This window comes from Denticeps clupeoides, chromosome 3 (assembly GCF_900700375.1).
Source record: "Denticeps clupeoides chromosome 3, fDenClu1.1, whole genome shotgun sequence".
In the NCBI taxonomy this organism is placed as follows: domain Eukaryota; kingdom Metazoa; phylum Chordata; class Actinopteri; order Clupeiformes; family Denticipitidae; genus Denticeps; species Denticeps clupeoides.
Genome location: NC_041709.1, coordinates 1,912,276 through 1,929,509, shown reverse-complemented (window position 1 = coordinate 1,929,509; position 17,234 = coordinate 1,912,276). Strand labels below are relative to the sequence as shown.

Here is a 17,234-nt window from a genome sequence, read left to right as displayed (position 1 = left end):
CAAATATCAGACTCTCCGGGTTAGATGGGATTTGCTCATCAGGACCAACTAGCTTGGGCACAGGAAATTCTGTTTGTATTCCAAGGGAGGGGTGCTGAGTAAGGTGCCATGTCATTCACGTTGCTCCCGCTCCAAAACGTGGGATTGGCCTGCCGCTGATTATTATTACAGCTTGATGGGGCCGTCAGGAATATCATTGTGGCCTGTACTCGGCTATAGTAATCAGCTGTGCCCATGTACAAAATGAATTGTACAACACCGAGTAACTGATAAGCCGGAATATGCTTCTTCTACCAGATTTTGACAGAGGAATCCTGAGACAGACATGATCTCATGAGAATATCTGAAATATTCTGTTATATTTCTATTTTGTGCCAAGGGTATCAAGTGCTTATTACTGTGCACAAAATGCATTCTGCAATTACAGAATTAAATGGTGCACAAAATGAATAATTTCTTTAGATTTCAATGAAAGGTATTATGTGATGACTTCCTATTGTGGACCAAACGTTTATCTTTGATTTATCTTTCTGATTGTAGGTTGATTCTGAAATTAAATAATTCATTTTGTGCTTGATGTCCTATATGTGAATTCTTTGATACTGGGACTAAAGGCTATTCTGCTTGAAAATGGCTCAGAATGCTGAATTACGTAATCATGTGTAGTATACGTTCATTTAATAACGCACCAGTGGTGTTCTTAAGCATCCTCTCTCCAAACAGTGCCAGAACAAAGTGCCTGAAAATCGTTTCTCATGCGAGTTCATATAAAATACTACTTCACAGCCAAAGCGAAATTTGAAAATTCTTGTAAGATTAAAAAAAATGCAAGGATAAACCAGAGATTATATTCTTTTTCGTGAGAGGTTGGATCTGGGGTTCGGTATGGACTCACCAACGGCCTTAAATGCAAATCTCCTCACCCGGCAGCCATTAAACCGCAGACACCAATTAAGTAGCTTTCCATATTTTCAGTGCGAAGTCAGATAGGTGCCCACTGTGGCATATATTTAGTGATCAGGGTCGGTCAGTTACATTTACATTTACAGCATTTACCAGACGCCCTTTTCCAGAGCGACTTACAATCAGTAGTTACAGGGACAGTCCCCCCCTGGAGACACTCAGGGTTAAGTGTCTTGCTCAGGGACACGATGGTAATAAGTGGGATTTGAACCTGGGTCTTCTGGTTCATAGGCGAGTGTGTTACCCACTAGGCTACAACCACTAGGCTACTCAAAAAACTGTAGCAAGTGATTTTTTGTGTGTGTACTAGGCATGGTAACAACTGACATTAATAGCAATTAGTTCAGCAATTAAAACATGGAGCTGTCGTTAAATTAATATGCTTAGGCTAGTTAGCAACTATCATGCAATATCATGCAGTACAGGCCAAAAGTTCACATCTTCTCATTCAACGTGTTTTCTTTATCTTCATGACCATTTACGTTGGTAGATTCTCACTGAAGGCATCAAAACTATGAATGAACACGTGGAGTTTTGTCCCCACACAATGTCCCCATGCTCCTGTCGCGGTAGCCCAAGGGTGACGGTTAAACGCAGAAGACACATTTTAGTTGTGCGCACCATGTGTTGACAATAACCACTTCAGTTTTGAAATGAGAAATACAATGTGTGGTGGGAGTGACTAAAAAGACTGATGGTCACGCTCAGTGCCCAATTCAACCCCAATATAAGACAAAAGTTGGCTGTGCAATACCAAAAATACAGTTTAACAACACGATTGGCACAACTTGTTGCCGCTTCGCTCAGTGTGAACGACAGGCTTTAGAGATGAAGGGGTGCGGCTTCGGTTACAGACTAACATCACCAAGGTCACAGAATTCTTTGAGCGGCTTGTCTGTCTTCTTGTGTAATTTTCCTTATGAGAGGAAAGTAATATTAGAGCAATATTTGATGGAGGCCACGGATTATCCACTGAGGATAAACGGTGATGCAGGAAGCAAACAAACAGCCAACATTTCAGTCTCCAGCTGTTCGTGCTACTTGTTCCTGCGTTTTCCGCCGCTGGTAACCATAAACACACCGGCTGAGCTGCTCCTCACAGTCCCCACAGTGTCAATGGCCGTGGAGATGGGATTCACTAAATAAATACACTAATGTAGCACATTGACCAGCCATGGCATGTATGGTCCACAAAACCACTTCAGGGTGAAATTTATTTTTACAAAAAACAACGACCTGTAATACACACATTCCATAAAATTCAATGCCAACATTGGAACATGAATGTCAATAAATAGAAAACAAATGTGCAACATGGACATTAAAGGTTAAAAATAACCTTCATCATAAATAAACTATAAAACAAAGATCACTTTAAAAAATAAGTGATGGTGGCAATAAGAAGATAAAACAGTGGTCCATCGGCGCCCCCTGTAGGACATCGCAGCACTTACCAGCCTAACAAAATCACAGCATCCCTTCTAGATAAAAGGTTACATCAGGATCATCAAAGGGGTAAAACATTTTTAGCTGCATGTTTACCTGGTTTAAATAAAGCTGGAAGCATCACATAGAGGATGACAAATCTACAACACTACAGTCACACATCCCATAAATAAAATATTCTTGATAATTATGTGTATATCCAGTCCAGTGACCTCTAAATGCTAATTGTAAGCAGGGTCTCATTAAGCACGTAATTCACATTAACAGTTGAAAGCACTTGCTAGTTTCCAGATCCTTCTAAAGAGTTTTCAGGTGGAATGAATAAGCCAAAAACATAAATAATTCTGCATATAAAACCAAACTTGATCACATTTCAGTCTCATTAGTGTCTATTTAAATACCCAAGTGAGTCGAGTGACGGACACCTATGAACATCAGAATCAACATGAATCTTAACCCAATAGCCATGAAGAAGGTGATGGTAGTGTTCAAAAGAGTGAGGCATTGTGGGACGGCAGAGGGTGGTTCAGACATCAATGGCCACCCCGTGTTTGGTGGAGATCATGTCCCTGGTGCCTGTCAGATACATCAGCACAGAGCACAGGTGGGGCAGGGTGGCAGTTATGGTGACATAAAGCCAGTATGAAATGGGTGCCGTGTTGCCCAGCGGGCACACCCAAAGGCCGTGGCGGACGCCGTCGCGCACGTGGTGCGAGGTCAGCGCGATGAACAGCAACCAGGGCAGCGAGCACCACGAGTCCTTGAGCCGGAACGCCCACATCAGCAGCCGCAGGGAGAAGCAGAGGGCAGGGATGAGGGTGGAGCAGTGCAGCGGTGGCCGGTGAGGCAGACTCAGCGCCGCCTGGGGAGAGACACAGAGCACGGTCGTCACAGGGAGCTAATGACGCAACGCCTGGTAGAATTATCCAGAATTCCAACAGGCGGAGCTGAACGACATAATTCGGCCAGCGGTCACGTGCTATTATTTTATTAGGGATTTTTTTATCTTATTATTTTCTTTTTTTGCAGAGAGTCTAAATAGGTGGGGGTTTCTCTCTCCTTTTCGGTCAAGACATCCATGGCACACCAGTGAGATCAACATTCCACTAGCCCATCACAGTGCAGTGTGTATCAGCGTCTGATCAATTTAAACAGCACAGAACACCAAAAACGTTATTCTGTAAGGCCCTTCAGGACTCAAGTCAGCGGTTCAAGCTAAATCTGAATGAGGCGGCTGTGCGACTTTTTTCAAACCACAAAATGAAAGCGAATACAAGGATAACACCATCTGGAAGCTCCTGTAACTCTTCCAGTTGGGCTTGGTGGGATGAACGGTGCAGAGCGAATCTGTGAGAGAGCATTACAGGCACCCTCTGCACAAGCCGGATAATTACAGCCACATCCCGAGTCTACGGATGCAGTCAGGACCCCGGGCCATTGGTGACTGATGGCTTGTATGCAGAAGGGCTGAGAGTCTTTTGTTAGAATCACTACAGGAACAAGAATAAACCTTTTTCCCCCCTCTCCTCTCCTCACAGATAGAATCTGCAAGAGACGATGCAGGAACATTAAAGCATTCAATCAATCTGAAAAGAAAGACAAGATTATTCTAAGAGCTTGAGTACCAAGTATGATAAGATATATATATTTGCATTGATTCAGAATTTTCTTCAAATGATACAACTGCTGCATGAGTTGCACGCTTTACGAATGACTGTGCATTGAGAAGGCATATTTCGGTCAATGTCACTGTCTGATGTTTTCATTTACAAATCAATAAAGCCCTGGGCCGAACAAAGGACATTGACGTGTCTTCTCTCAGCCAAATGCCAATAAACAGCAAATCCAATCCCATTTTCTAAAGGTGTTCAAAAGAGGGCAAGTGCCAGATATCGACATTTTCATAAACACGTTCCTCGCGGCGGTCAGCTGAGTGTGGCTCTTCGACATCTGTCCTGTTTGACTTTGTCACAACTATATAGAATCCTGGAGAACTCTTACTTTGAGGGACAGCGATCCAGCCAGATAGAAGTGGTCCAGGTCGATTATCGAGGCGAGGATCCCCGCCAAGACCACCTCATAGAAGTCACTCTTCTTTCTCAGACCTATAACAATGGCCCAGGACCAGAGTCCGACGATCCCGTGAACGTTGTTGTCCAAGACTGCCCTGAGCCACACGTGGTGCTGGATGAAGGGGAGCTGCAGGAAGTGGTCGGCCAGGAGGCAGAACACCCCCAGCCCTGTACTGGCCAGAAGCGAGGCAGTGCTGAAGGTCTGGAGGAGAGCCTGCGCCTTCTCCGTCTCCACGGCCAGGTTCAGCGGCATGGCCATGCCGAAGGATGAGGTGTCCAACTTGGATTGAAATCCCCGCATGGTAGGCCTGTTCCATGGAGGATCAGCACTGTGGTATACTGTAAAAAAAGACATTTTGCACACATGAACATGTTTTGCCCGAAACCAGAGTTTAAAACGGAGCCACGGTGAAGAGAGCGACCGAGTGCAACCAAAGGGTGTTAGTAGCCTAGTGGGTAACACACTCGCCTATGAAACAGAAGACCCAGGTTCAAACCCCACTTACTACCATCGTGTCCCTGAGCAAGACACTTAACCCTGAGTGTCTCCAGGGGGGGACTGTCCCTGTAAGTACTGATTGGTTAATGGTAAATGCTGTAAATGTGTCTCCTGGCTGGCTGAAACGCCGGATGGATCATGCGGGAGATGAAACGCCCCAGGACACGGCGAGGGGCATCCGGAGGTGTGGAGGGGGGAGAACACGTGACACGTGAGTTATTTTTTTTAATGACGTGGGATTCTCCGAACCCCAGTCCGCCGTGTAGCTGGGGAGCTGTCGGCTGCTGTCAGGCGTTACATAACCACCAGAGCAGCACAAGCAGCCGGCCCGGGGTCTCGTCCGACGGCCCGGGGTCATATTTCGGGGCAGAGTCGGCGACCGACGAGGAAATGAAACAAAGAGAATCGCCTCATACATGGGCTAGCTGCTAGCGGAACAAGTATTCCAGACGGGCGTCACGGCAAGCCCCGACGTTGGCGGCCGCGTAAGACTGCCAAAAGGATAATAATATTAATCATGCGACGTGCTGTGTGCACTGTGTCACATAAACCGACACGTATTCGCAGCCACTCACCCCATCGTGTTTTCTTCACGCCTCCAACACGCAACTCTCAGCCCGTGCGTGCCCAGCGTGACGGCAGCCTAGGAAACGCCCCTTTGCCTCTAGGTGCTACAACGTCATTGGCCAAGGAAGCTGTCGATCAGAAATACCGGAAGTAACCTTGTGACGACGGCAGAATGGACGAAACCGGTTGTGCTGTCATTCCGAACTGCCGTGGTCATGTCGCGAGTGGCAAATAAGCTGTGGCTGCTCTAATCCCACGGAACAGACGTTTGGCACATATGTGACGTCCGCAATATCTTTCGGAGGAATGTTGTTGAAGTTCTTAAAAAAAAAAAAAAAGGAGAGTCTCTGGGGAGCCGAGAGATTTTGGTCACGTGACAACCACAACCGTCCCCTCCACCAAGGTAACTGACTCTGATCATGTGACTGATTCCGTAACCGTTTAGTGTAACGTATACACTTGTTTACGAGTATTAACAGATACAGTAAGAGTGCAGAATTAATGTTAACTTCACTACGTTGTAAACACCGCTAACCTCCAGCCGGTATCGTCCAGTGGCGCCCCCCTGTGGCTACTTGCGTCTACACGCTGATTTATTTTTGCTTGATGCCACCGGTAGGGGATGTGCCGTACCACTGATTTCCCTTTCGATCCGATGCTAATACTGTATACAAAAATGACAGAAATCGGATGTTTGTCTTGGCTACTGAGCAGCTTGGGGGCGGGGTTGGTGTTCACCCAGGGCACCGCCCTTTTCAGTGACGTCACCGAGCCACGCTTATGTGTGAGGAGCTTTATTTCTACCGGCACGTTTACTTTCAGTTTGAACGTGGTACAGAAATAGAAGAGTGAAAATATCGATATGCCAACTTGGTATCGATAGTATCGATATTTAGGATCGATCTGCACAACCCTAGCAACCAGACATCTCTTTTTTTTTACCAAGTCTAAATATTACACACAACACAAATTCTGGGGAGCTGAATAATTTTTTTTTTGCAAGTCGGAACTCTTTGAAGCTCTCGACAGCTCTTTGTAAAAATTAAATGTTTTTCACACTAAATCATCCAAATCAGGACCTTCATTGGTGTCTAAAAGTGAAGAGACAGAATTAGGCAGATTGTCTCATTTGTAGTGTCTGTTTTTAAGATGAACAGCATGAACTCAGGAGTATATCATGCGTTATTACATGGTATGAAGTGAATAATCCTATAGAATTAATGCAGAGTTTACTAATGGGACAGTGCTCTTTTTACTGTATAAATACATCCAGAATAGACCGAGAAATTGTTTTCTTATGAGGTAAATTGAGTACAGTTGACTTTAACTTCGTCAGACTGGCTGACTCAACTGTGGAGCAACGTGGGAGCCTTGCGCTTCGAGGTTTGAGGCTGTGGATGAGAGCAGACACCTACCTCTCCAGTTCTTTCCCCAGAGATGCTGTTTTACATTCATGACCCGTTCACCAGGACCATTGTGATTAATTTTAGTCTGTGGGGCCGGTGCAGTAATCAACGACCCCAACGGGCCCCCCGTGTCCACTGACACCTGACCCTGTCAGTGCAGTTTAGGGGAGAATGTCACCCTTTTCACTCCCTTTTCAGCCAAAAGAAATTCAAACTGCTCAATGTTCACACCTGGTTTCAGCCATGGCTGTCCGACCTGGACAGATCCCAGTGTTGGTTAGAGCAGTGGCTAATGGAACAAAGAAGAGCTGCTGCCTGACTCACCGCCTGCAGGCCGAGAGCTCCTCCCGAGTCAAACACCCTGAACACACAAAGGCCCGTCGTTCTCCACCCTCTCTGCCAGGAAGGGTGTGGCAGCACGGCTGCGTTAAACATTCCGGCAGCGCGAGAGTCTCACTCGCTCCGCCCGTGCTCCACAGCTCACATCACGGAGAACATGGCACGGCGCGTCCTTCTCCTGTCCACGCTGCTCGCCCTGGTCGCCCTGGTCCATGTCAGCCATGGCATCGAAGAGGCGGACGAACCCTTGATCTCTGCATGTGAGGCTTTTTCTGGATTTATACCTTGGCAGGAATACTTTAACAACTCACCGAATAGGATGCTTTCGGCAGATAAGCATTTACTACTTTAACGGTATACACTTTAAAGTTTATAGATTAGAGTATTTAATGACTTTTTGTTCGGCTAACAATCTTAAAATGACTATAACGCCTAGGATGACGCAATCAGAATCATTTAAATATCAAGGTCTGGACTGTAATACAGAAACCCCCTCGCCTTTTTGCCTCGTGTCCCCTCACAGCTCATGTTCAGCTCCTTGGTGGCTGGTCCACAGTTAATCCTGAGGGATCCGAAATTCAGGAAGCAGCAGCCAAAGCCGTGGAGAACTTTAACACTAAATCTAAAGCCAAGAAGCACTTCAGGCTGCTCCAGGTCACATCTGCTGAGCTGCAGGTAATTCAGATATTAAGTAATTTAATTATGCATGAAGCGGGATGCCTTGTACATAATGTGTACTGTTTTTATTCATAAATGCAGGTAACTAACAAGATCAACTACAAAATTGACACCATTATTGGCAAAACCAGCTGCCTTAAGTCCGAAAATAAGGACGTGGAAACCTGTAATCTTGAAAAACGGGTAAATGTTTTATTCTTTTTTCATTTTTGTCTTTTTAAAAAAATGTAAACCGTTCTCGAAAAACAGAATCTTCTCACGCACGATGTGACGATTTTCTTACGACAGCAGTTGCAGTGCAAGTTTGACGTCCAGCTGAATCCGCGAAATGACAAACACACCGTGGTGGCAAGTCGCTGCAAGAAAACAAGTGTGTGAAGAAAGCGAGTGGCCCTCGGCCTCCTGGTTTCCAAAAAAAGAAAATCCTATTTGAGTTCTCTTAAAGATTAGTAATAAATTAAGTCTATTTAATCAGTAGCCCGTCGTTGTTTGTGCACATGTGCTTCTTCATGGGTTTTTATGATCTATAAAACATTTTACATTTTACAGCACACAAGTAGCTCAGAAAGAGAACAAGGGAGATGCCTTGTTCCAGACACTGGGCCAGTACGCTGTGGTGAGGGCCACGATGACACTTTTTCCATTTTTAAACATGACTTCACTTAACTTTCCAAAGTACTCCGATTTTTTCCGTTTGTTGGTGAGTCGCGAGCTGACATCACGAAACCAAAGGCAGCAGTAAAACGCAGAAGAACTCCATTATCGAGCTGTACGCGCATTTATTATTCCAGGGCAGCTGCGTGTATCAGAAATTCTCCACATGACAGAGATAAAAATGTGGCTGATCCACATGGTATTTTTGGTTCCGCTGAGTCATTTTTCAAATACATACAACAGTTGTTCTCGTTGCGAAAGGATTAAACATGACAGTCCTAATACCAGCAAACTCAGCAATGGTCCTTATTTCTTTAGAGACAGATCATCAGCAAATATTTGTGCATCTTCTATACTGTTAAAAAATGTGTGTGTGTGTGTGTGTGTGTGTGTGTGTGTATATATATATATATATATATATATATATATATATATATAAATTGATCTCAGCCTTATTTGAACCACTGACACGACTTGAAAAAACGAGCCCTGTCTGGAATGTTCCAGGTGAATCCAGCCTTCTGGAAGTCCACACAGGCTTCCCGGCTTCCTAAAGCTGCTCGACGAGTGGCATTTTTACGCCAACGCGGGGCCCTCGACCCGACACATTCTTCAGACTCGGGCAGCGCTGCCCTCGCGATTCTTCTTTCACACGGTCGTCTCGGTTCTTTGGTTGAGCTTCGAGTTCAAACAGCTAGACAGGAGTTTGTGCTGCTGTCTGTATCTGCACACAGAAACAAAGCAGCCATCGCTGCAGCAGCTCTCCGTACAAACGCGAATGGCAGTATAGTATACCGGATAGTAACGTCACCCACTTGGTGATGACCTTTTGTATTTCCTCAGCCTCGTCCTCGTGCAGTTTCCACAAGACTCTCTCAAGGATGGGAAGCTCTAAACTCAGATACTGTGCAACCTGAAGGAAAAAGCATCAGGGGTCAGTGTCCATGTTGTAAACTCTACGCTCTATAGCTTTATAGTTTTTATTAATACTCATATTGTACTGGGTGGGGTACCAAGGCCAATGTGTCATTATAATTCTCCGTAATTACAGCTTAAAAAAATCACTAAATTACCAGTCATAACAATTAGGGTGGTAGTAGCCTAGCGGGTAACACACTCGCCTATGAACCAGAAGACCCAGGTTCAAACCCCACTTACTACCATCGTGTCCCTGAGCAAGACACTTAACCCTGAGTGTCTCCAGGGGGGGACTGTCCCTGTAACTACTGATTGTAAGTCGCTATGGATAAGGGCGTCCGATACTTTTTGCACCAATTAGGCCAAAGCACCAGCAGAAAGCTCAATACATGCACATGATCTGTCTTGATATGAACCTGCTTCTTACATCAGTGCTAACTTCTTGTTCATCGGTGTCCATCAGAAAGACGCTCATGATGCTCTCCGAAGGCCCGTGCAGAATCCGCTCCAGCAGCGGGTGGTCCGAGTCTCCCAGTTTTCTCCTCTCTGCAGGGAACATTGTGAGGAGACGTACATATACCAAGTTTTCGTTCCTTCGTTTGTTTTGAGCCTGACTCAATATTTTAGTCGGGCAGTTCCCGACAAGAAAGAATTGTTCACAAACCTCCACTTTGATGAATAGAGTAGAGGGCAAATTCATTCGGATCATTCTCTATCTGCAAACCCGGACACAGCAGAGAATACATGGATCAGGTTTATTATTTTTGTATTAAAACGAATGAATTATCTCCCTCATGTTATGCAGAAAATATACTGTAGGCTACTGAAGGTTGTTTTACCTTGAACTTTTGTAGAAGCTGTTCTATAACTTCGTGCGTTGTCATTCTGCTGGTGATGTGAACATTCGTGGTTGTTCCGTAGGACGGTGTAAAGATGGAAGTCTAAAAATAAATTATTACAAAACTATAGAACAATAAGAACCCAAGAATATGACCCACCATGCACGATGACAGCTAGGCAGACCTTGTAGTTGTAGAAGTGACCGTTAATGGAGAAGCGGTGTTGTCTGGCCTGCTGTCTCTCTTCAGCAGTCTTGTCCTTCACCCGCTTCTTCACCAGAGATGCATCACTCCGAGTGCGGAACAGAATGGAGCTCTCCTCCAGAATGGCTTTGGGACGGTGTGCCCGCAGGATGCTGTTCTCAAACTCTGTAAGGTCTGAAGAAGGTCTCAGCATTAGTCTCGTATTGACAATTAATGCAATTTGTATTTTCTGTAAATCACATAATTATAATATAATAAAAAATATGCTGCCATTCCAGGTCCTAGTTTACCGAGTGTGCATCCAAGAGTTTGCTCATTTAATCATATATCACAAAAGACCTCCAACATTTACAGCATTTGGCAGATCTACAACATGCTACCATCAGTGAAAAAAAAAACTGTTCTGGTTAAATAGGACCCCAGCTGTGAATAAAATCAATTTTACATAAGTCAGACTACAAGAAAGAATTTACATGTTAGTCCAAGAATTGTCTAAAGGCCCATTTGAAAATACTCCGTCTAGATGAGAGTCTTCTTTGTATCCTTTGTCAATATGTATACAGATAGAGATGCAAATCTCTCTTTTTTTATTAAGACATTTACATTTACAGCATTTATCAGACGCCCTTATCCAGAGCGACTTACAATCAGTAGTTACAGGGACAGTCCCCCTGGAGCAACTAAGGGTTAAGTGTCTTGCTCAGGGACACAATGGTAGTAAGTGGGATTTGAACCTGGGTCTCCTGGTTCATAGGCGAGTGTGTTATTCACTAGGCTACTACCACCCCCCACACATAACCTCACTTGTGTTATTCATAGACCTGTCTTCAGTTTTGTAAAAACTCCAATAAATGAGTAGGTGTGACCAAAGTTCTGTCTGGTATTGAATATTATATAATATTGTTTTTTGCAGTACCTACTGTATATGCTACATCATTTAGCCATATTTGAATGTTTATACTTGGCCTTCACTGTCAATAATTTATGACAGATTTCCTTTAAAAATTCAGCACTTTTATTATTGTGGAGGAAAAACAAAGGGACACAAACTTGTTGTGAGGTACATTTGTTCTTCGCTAGAACTTTGTGGGTTTTCCTCCAGTTCATCAATGTCATGAAGATTGTCTAGTTCTCCCCATCGGGTCATGCCCCTGCAAACAAGAGATGTTATATCTTCCATGGAAATCCTGCTATTCTGGTAACATTCCTCCATATGTAAACTTTTTACAAGAAATTATAAGAGAGGAGAAAAATGTACCTCTTGCCTCCAAATGGACTGACGGGGTCAGGAAGTTGCTTTGGGTTTTCACACGGAAGTATCTGTTTCTCATCTTGAATTTTCAGTCTGATGGGTCGCTTCACACCCCAGGAAATGACCAGGATGCCTTCTACGGTAACTTGCCCGGTCTCCTAATGCAGAAGCAAAGAGGAAACAGTAGAGGGCGGCATGTTCAAGCTTTCAAATCGGACACCTGATTCCTGAGACCTAGTAACAAATTAATGCTCATATTGTGCACAAATAATAAAAAAAAACATACCTCACTGAATGTAAGATGAAGGTGGGCTTTATCTTTCAAGAAACAGTTATACGTGTTTAACAATGACAGAAATTCTGCCCTGTAGGAGACAGAAATTTCAGAGATTTAATTTGGTGTCATCCTTCAATTACTGTTGTCATTTACACATTTTATTCCACTATTTACAAGTATAACCAGCATATAATCATATTTAACTATCTTTTCATATATGGGTGACACATTAATCATATTAGGCGTCAGTGTGAAATCTCGGGAGTGTATGATTGCAGACGGGCAAAGCTGAAGGTCTCCTGTACTTGAAGAAATCTGGCACATAATGGAAATTCTCCAGTCTCTCTCCAGTACTAGTACTGGCTTCTAATATCTACTGTACAACTGTGACGTTTGCAGATGACATTGTGCTCTGCAGCGAGAGTATGGTGCAGGTTGAAGAGAATCTGGAGAGGTCAGGATACACTCTAGAGATGATTGAATATGTGTCTGACTGAGAGGGAGCACAGTGGGATGGTCAGGTTATAGGGAGATGAAGTCAAGAACAATGGAGAAAGAAAGGTGAAGGGTGGAATGGTTGGAGAAGAATGGCAGGTGTGATTTTTGACAGGCGGTGAAAAGGAAGACAAGACATGTATACATGTATGTGCTGGAGATGGGGCTGTCAACAAAAAGACAGGAGCAGAGCTGGAGCTGAAGTTAAAAATGCCGAGATTAATGTTGGGGTGACAAGGACGGACAGGATTAATACTGAGTGCATTAGAGGAACAGTTAGGTTGAATAGATCAGAGGCAAAGTCAGAGAGGTAAGATTACATTTGTCTGGACACGTACAGAGGAGAGGGAGAAGGATGCTGAGCATGGAGCTATGAGGTTTATGGATGTGGTGAAAGAGGACATGCAGGTGGGGAAATGTTGATCTGCTGTGGTGACCCCTAACGGGAGCAGCCGGAAGTAGAAGAGATCAGGTTTGGTCAAATTAAACCCTTGCAATCACCAGTCAGCACACATAAAATGACCTCTAAGATTATTTTGACCAGTTCGCAATCTAGATATGCATAATTTACACATCTATCATGGTGCAATTGACCACATGTCAGAACAGCTCAAGCCTTAGACTATATAATACTTAATCTTCCTGTCGCACAGTCTGCTCAAGTCACATCTTTACTAAAGACATGTGTCATTGAGACACGATGCATGTCCCTGGTTCCAATAGACATATAGACATTGTGTGTGAATTACCTGGGAAAACATCTCCCACCTCCGATGTGAACAACAGATGGTAGCCTGCCAGAATCCATTTCCCGTACCATTTAGATCTGCAACGAAAGGCAACATATAGGGAAATAAAGAGTATAAGACAGTGTGGCTGGCTAAAAGTAAGTAAATGATTGGTTAAAAAACAATAAAAAAAATTGTGGGCATAAGCAACAGGTTTCAAATAGTTCAACACAGGAGACTGACAAGCTTTGAGATAAGTTGCCCTACAAAAGCTTTTTAAAAAAGGCAGGAAGGAATTAGGCAGGGATAACAGGGTTATATTTTTATCTGCCAGCTACAAAGACACATGTCAGCTGTAGCAGGACTAGACAGAGCAGATCTTATTACTGGGGAGGAACATTTCTGACAGCGAGGGTGTTTACCCCACAGTGTCGAGTTGCTCTGGACGTGGAGGTAGACAGTGAGAGCTCACCACACCATGGCCTGGAGGCATGAGGCAGGCTGGTAAAAACTCTGTCTGACATGTCATTTAATTACCAACCACGACCGGTACATAAACAGTGAAAATTTTATTAAATGATCGACCCGCAATTGTGGCATCACTTCACTGGTCCTCCCCAGCCACAAATACCATGGCGCTTTCACTTGGGAGGTAGTAGCCTAGTGGGTAAAACACTTGCCTATGAACCAGAAGATCACAAAGTCACAGGTTCAAACCCCACTTCCCCACATGAGTGTCTCCAAGGGGGGACTGTTCCTGTAACTACTGTTTGTAAGTTACTGTTTGTAAGGGCATCTGATACCTGCTGTACATTAAAAACTTGTGATGCACAATTGTGATAATTTTCATGTTAAAAACTGGAGGTCGGGGTATAAAAGACATTAGAGGATCAAAAGAAGGATCAAAGAAGCCTAAGGTTGCATTAAATAAAACTAGTGTGTATGAATTTTCATAATAATGCTCTTGCACAATTTTTTTTCACTTTTTAACTTGCTGTTACACATTTTTCACATTTTATGTTAAAGACATAAAAGTGTAATATTTGGTTATATTTGCATATTGTTAATCATTGTATACTTGCAATACTGTGGTCTGTAGCAGTCATACATATGACTATGTATGTGACAAATAAAATTTGAATTTGAATTACTCATATTTAAACTTGTTTGCCTACAGGCTCTGCAGGTAATCCAAATGAACAAATACCATAAATACAAACTGCAGAATCTGTGAAAAAAATTTAAATGCAACATTAAGGTGAAACACAACGTACTACAAAAGTCTAAGATAAGAAAAAAAACCCACAGGATCTACTTGAGGGCAGTAGCATAGTGGTCTCATCTACACCACACTACATTGGTGGCGTAGCGGGTATGGAAATGGTCCCGTAATCGGAAGGTCCCGAACCGCCAAAGTGCCACTGAGCAAAGCAACCAATCACCAAAGCAACCGGGCGCCTTTCATGGCTGCCCACAGCTCAGCAAGGTGATGGGTAAAATGCAGAGGACACATTTCATTGTGTGCCATGCTGTATTGAAAACCCTGAGCAAGACACCCTGAGTGTCTCCAAGGGGACTGTGTGGCCAAAGCACCTTTTTTATTTTACTAATGACAGACCAATCTGTTTGAACTTGTCCAACCTGGGAGTAGTGGAATCCCAGGCATTTTCAATAGTGCCCTTTAAGAGAAGCATAACCTAGGCCTCTGTGAAGCCTGTGAGAACCTGCATTCTACCTCATTTGCTCTGAACGGAAGAGCGATGTTCACAGAGTCGTCTGTCCCACCAGGCCTGAACACGCTCAGTAACCTCTAGAATCAACGATACTCGCACGGCCAAATGTTTTCAGCGGGGCGCTGCGTTGTATAGACAAAAACCAAGAGAGAACGATAATCCGACATGCAGATTATCACTAGTGTCTGTGATAAAACAGCAGAAGTGGGTTTTGGCTTCAATGTTCATCCAAAGGGAGCGTCTAAGTTCCTCCACAAATCACAGTACCTCATTACAGCGCTTTCGAATCTGTGGGGTAAATAAGATCCTATAGTGGACTCTGAAGTCATGTGCATCTCAATCATGTTAAGCCTATAATAAGCATGAAGATTTCTCGGTCACAGTGCATGTTAAAGTAAAGGCAAACAAATCAATCACACCAAAAAAATGAACCTACGGTCTGCTCCGGACTCACAGGACAGGCTGAAATGCACAGCAGGAAGGTGGCGGACGTCAGACGTGACTCACCTTTGGTCGGTGGCATGCTGTTATGCTACAGCCCTGTGGTTACTGCACAAACACACCCACAGGTACAAAGCCTACACCTGACAGAGACGGAAGCGCCAGACTGAGCCCTTAACCGTTTACACCCCAGGACGCTGCTGAGAATCGCTGTGGTGTCACCTCCAGACATTTAATGCATTTCACTTGAAGCTTTTCAGCGTGGCACCGGCTGCACATTAAAATGGCAGCACATTCACAGAGGCAGCCTGTGTACTCTGACCTTTCCTAACAGCACGCGCAAGTCTGCAGCAGTGTCACACATTCATGACATTTCCGCCCCCCTCTGTTTGGTATGGGTTCCTTGGGCTTTTTTTTACTGAAACGCTGGTCCCTTTTGTGGCAGGCAGGTGGCAGCACAGTGGCACTGTCGGAATGACAGTGTGCAGAAGTGTAATGTTCACACTTTTCTTTATGCTTATCGTGTTTAATTACAGTCATACAGTCATATGAACCTGTTTGTCAGTGCACCGTAACTGAGGTATGCAAATACTCGCAGCATGAAGTTGCATTCTGTGATATACTTCTTAATATTTGCAGAGAACCGCATCATCTTCTGTGAATTGCGGTAAAATATACCCAGGAAGTGCGGAAGGAATTATTTTCCCAGAAGAATGCACCAATGTTTTATAGGGCTAAATCGGGAAACGGAAGAGTGAATTTGGCATATTGTCATTTGGACAATGGCATTTGTCATAGGATCAGGATGATATACACACACACACATCACAGCTATAGTAATTTAATATTCATTTATTGTTTTTTGTTTCCTTCCATTTTATAGTGTAGAAATAATTTCCAATAGATGCCGTCATTTTTACGGATTTTAAATGAAGTGAAAATGAAGCAATTGAAGAAATGTGTCCTCTGCTTTTAACCAACAGGGAGCAGTGTGTGGGGACGGTGCTTTTGGGACCTCAGTGGGACTTTGGCAGTTCGAGGTTCGAACCGGCAACCTTCTGATTACGGGTCCGTTTTCTTACCCACTGGGTCACCACTGCCCACATGAGCCAAACATAGTAGAAGTGGTGACGATGAGGGCCAAACAGACACACTGGGATCTCTCATTCCCTTCTCAAAATAAGTCAGTGTGTCCTGTGGTGGGCAACAGGTGGGACTGCATACAAAGTCTGTATGAATGTGGAGGCCATGCCAAGCACGATGTTCTTGTGAGTGTGACCATGACGCAGTAGGGGGGTGACAATGACACTTCCTCATCTTTTGAAATGGATCCAGCTTCCCATTACAGTCAAAATTCATAGGCAGAGCTATTGTTTAAAAGTGTATTACATTGATTAAGTATTAACAAAAAAGTACATTTCGCACAATCCATTTGGTATCAAAATTGTGTCACACAATACTACACAACTCATGTTTTTTTCCCCCAGATTGACTTGTGCTCAGTAAATAGGTTCACTCCTCCTGGAGCTACACGGGGTTACGTCTGGGACAAAACTGTGGTACTACTGCAGCTCAGACCGAATTTGGATTGGGTCACTGTATTGCTTAAAACATTCCAAAAATGCCTGCAGTGAATCTTGGCTATATATTGTTTATGTGGAAACATTTGTTTTGCAGTTGCTTCCTCTGATCTTGAATTATTTTGCCTGGCCAATAGACTGTT

The 17,234-nt window shown here is 43.9% G+C and overlaps 3 protein-coding genes across 5 annotated transcripts; 1 reads left to right on the top strand and 2 right to left on the bottom strand.

Moving 5' to 3' along the window:
• Positions 1–2,145: 2,145 nt before the first annotated feature.
• On the bottom strand, positions 2,146–5,638 carry tmem267 (transmembrane protein 267). Its single transcript, XM_028973661.1, has 3 exons — positions 5,556–5,638; positions 4,411–4,820; positions 2,146–3,271 (listed from the first exon to the last, which is right to left on the bottom strand). Exons 2-3 carry the CDS (start codon positions 4,780–4,782, stop codon positions 2,936–2,938), a joined length of 708 nt encoding a protein of 235 aa, XP_028829494.1. The 5' UTR covers positions 4,783–4,820; positions 5,556–5,638; the 3' UTR covers positions 2,146–2,935.
• A 4-nt stretch (positions 5,639–5,642) lies between these two features.
• LOC114786502 (cystatin-C) lies at positions 5,643–8,447 on the top strand. The gene is made up of 5 exons (XM_028973662.1): positions 5,643–5,950; positions 7,433–7,552; positions 7,816–7,967; positions 8,052–8,153; positions 8,259–8,447. Exons 1-5 carry the CDS (start codon positions 5,854–5,856, stop codon positions 8,346–8,348), a joined length of 561 nt encoding a protein of 186 aa, XP_028829495.1. The 5' UTR covers positions 5,643–5,853; the 3' UTR covers positions 8,349–8,447.
• A 599-nt stretch (positions 8,448–9,046) lies between these two features.
• rassf6 (Ras association domain family member 6) lies at positions 9,047–15,690 on the bottom strand. 3 transcript variants are annotated; one of them, XM_028973658.1, is made up of 11 exons: positions 15,578–15,690; positions 13,359–13,435; positions 12,124–12,202; positions 11,844–11,995; positions 11,636–11,736; positions 10,566–10,759; positions 10,382–10,483; positions 10,207–10,258; positions 9,970–10,088; positions 9,440–9,537; positions 9,047–9,348 (listed from the first exon to the last, which is right to left on the bottom strand). In XM_028973658.1, the coding sequence occupies exons 2-11, from the start codon at positions 13,427–13,429 to the stop codon at positions 9,273–9,275; spliced, it is 1,044 nt and encodes a 347-aa protein (XP_028829491.1). In that variant the 5' UTR covers positions 13,430–13,435; positions 15,578–15,690; the 3' UTR covers positions 9,047–9,272. The 3 variants fall into 3 exon arrangements, with proteins under 3 accessions (XP_028829491.1, XP_028829492.1, XP_028829493.1); XM_028973659.1 differs by having other exon boundaries at positions 15,507–15,604; XM_028973660.1 differs by lacking the exon at positions 15,578–15,690 and adding an exon at positions 15,073–15,358.
• Between the last annotated feature and the right edge of the window lie 1,544 nt (positions 15,691–17,234).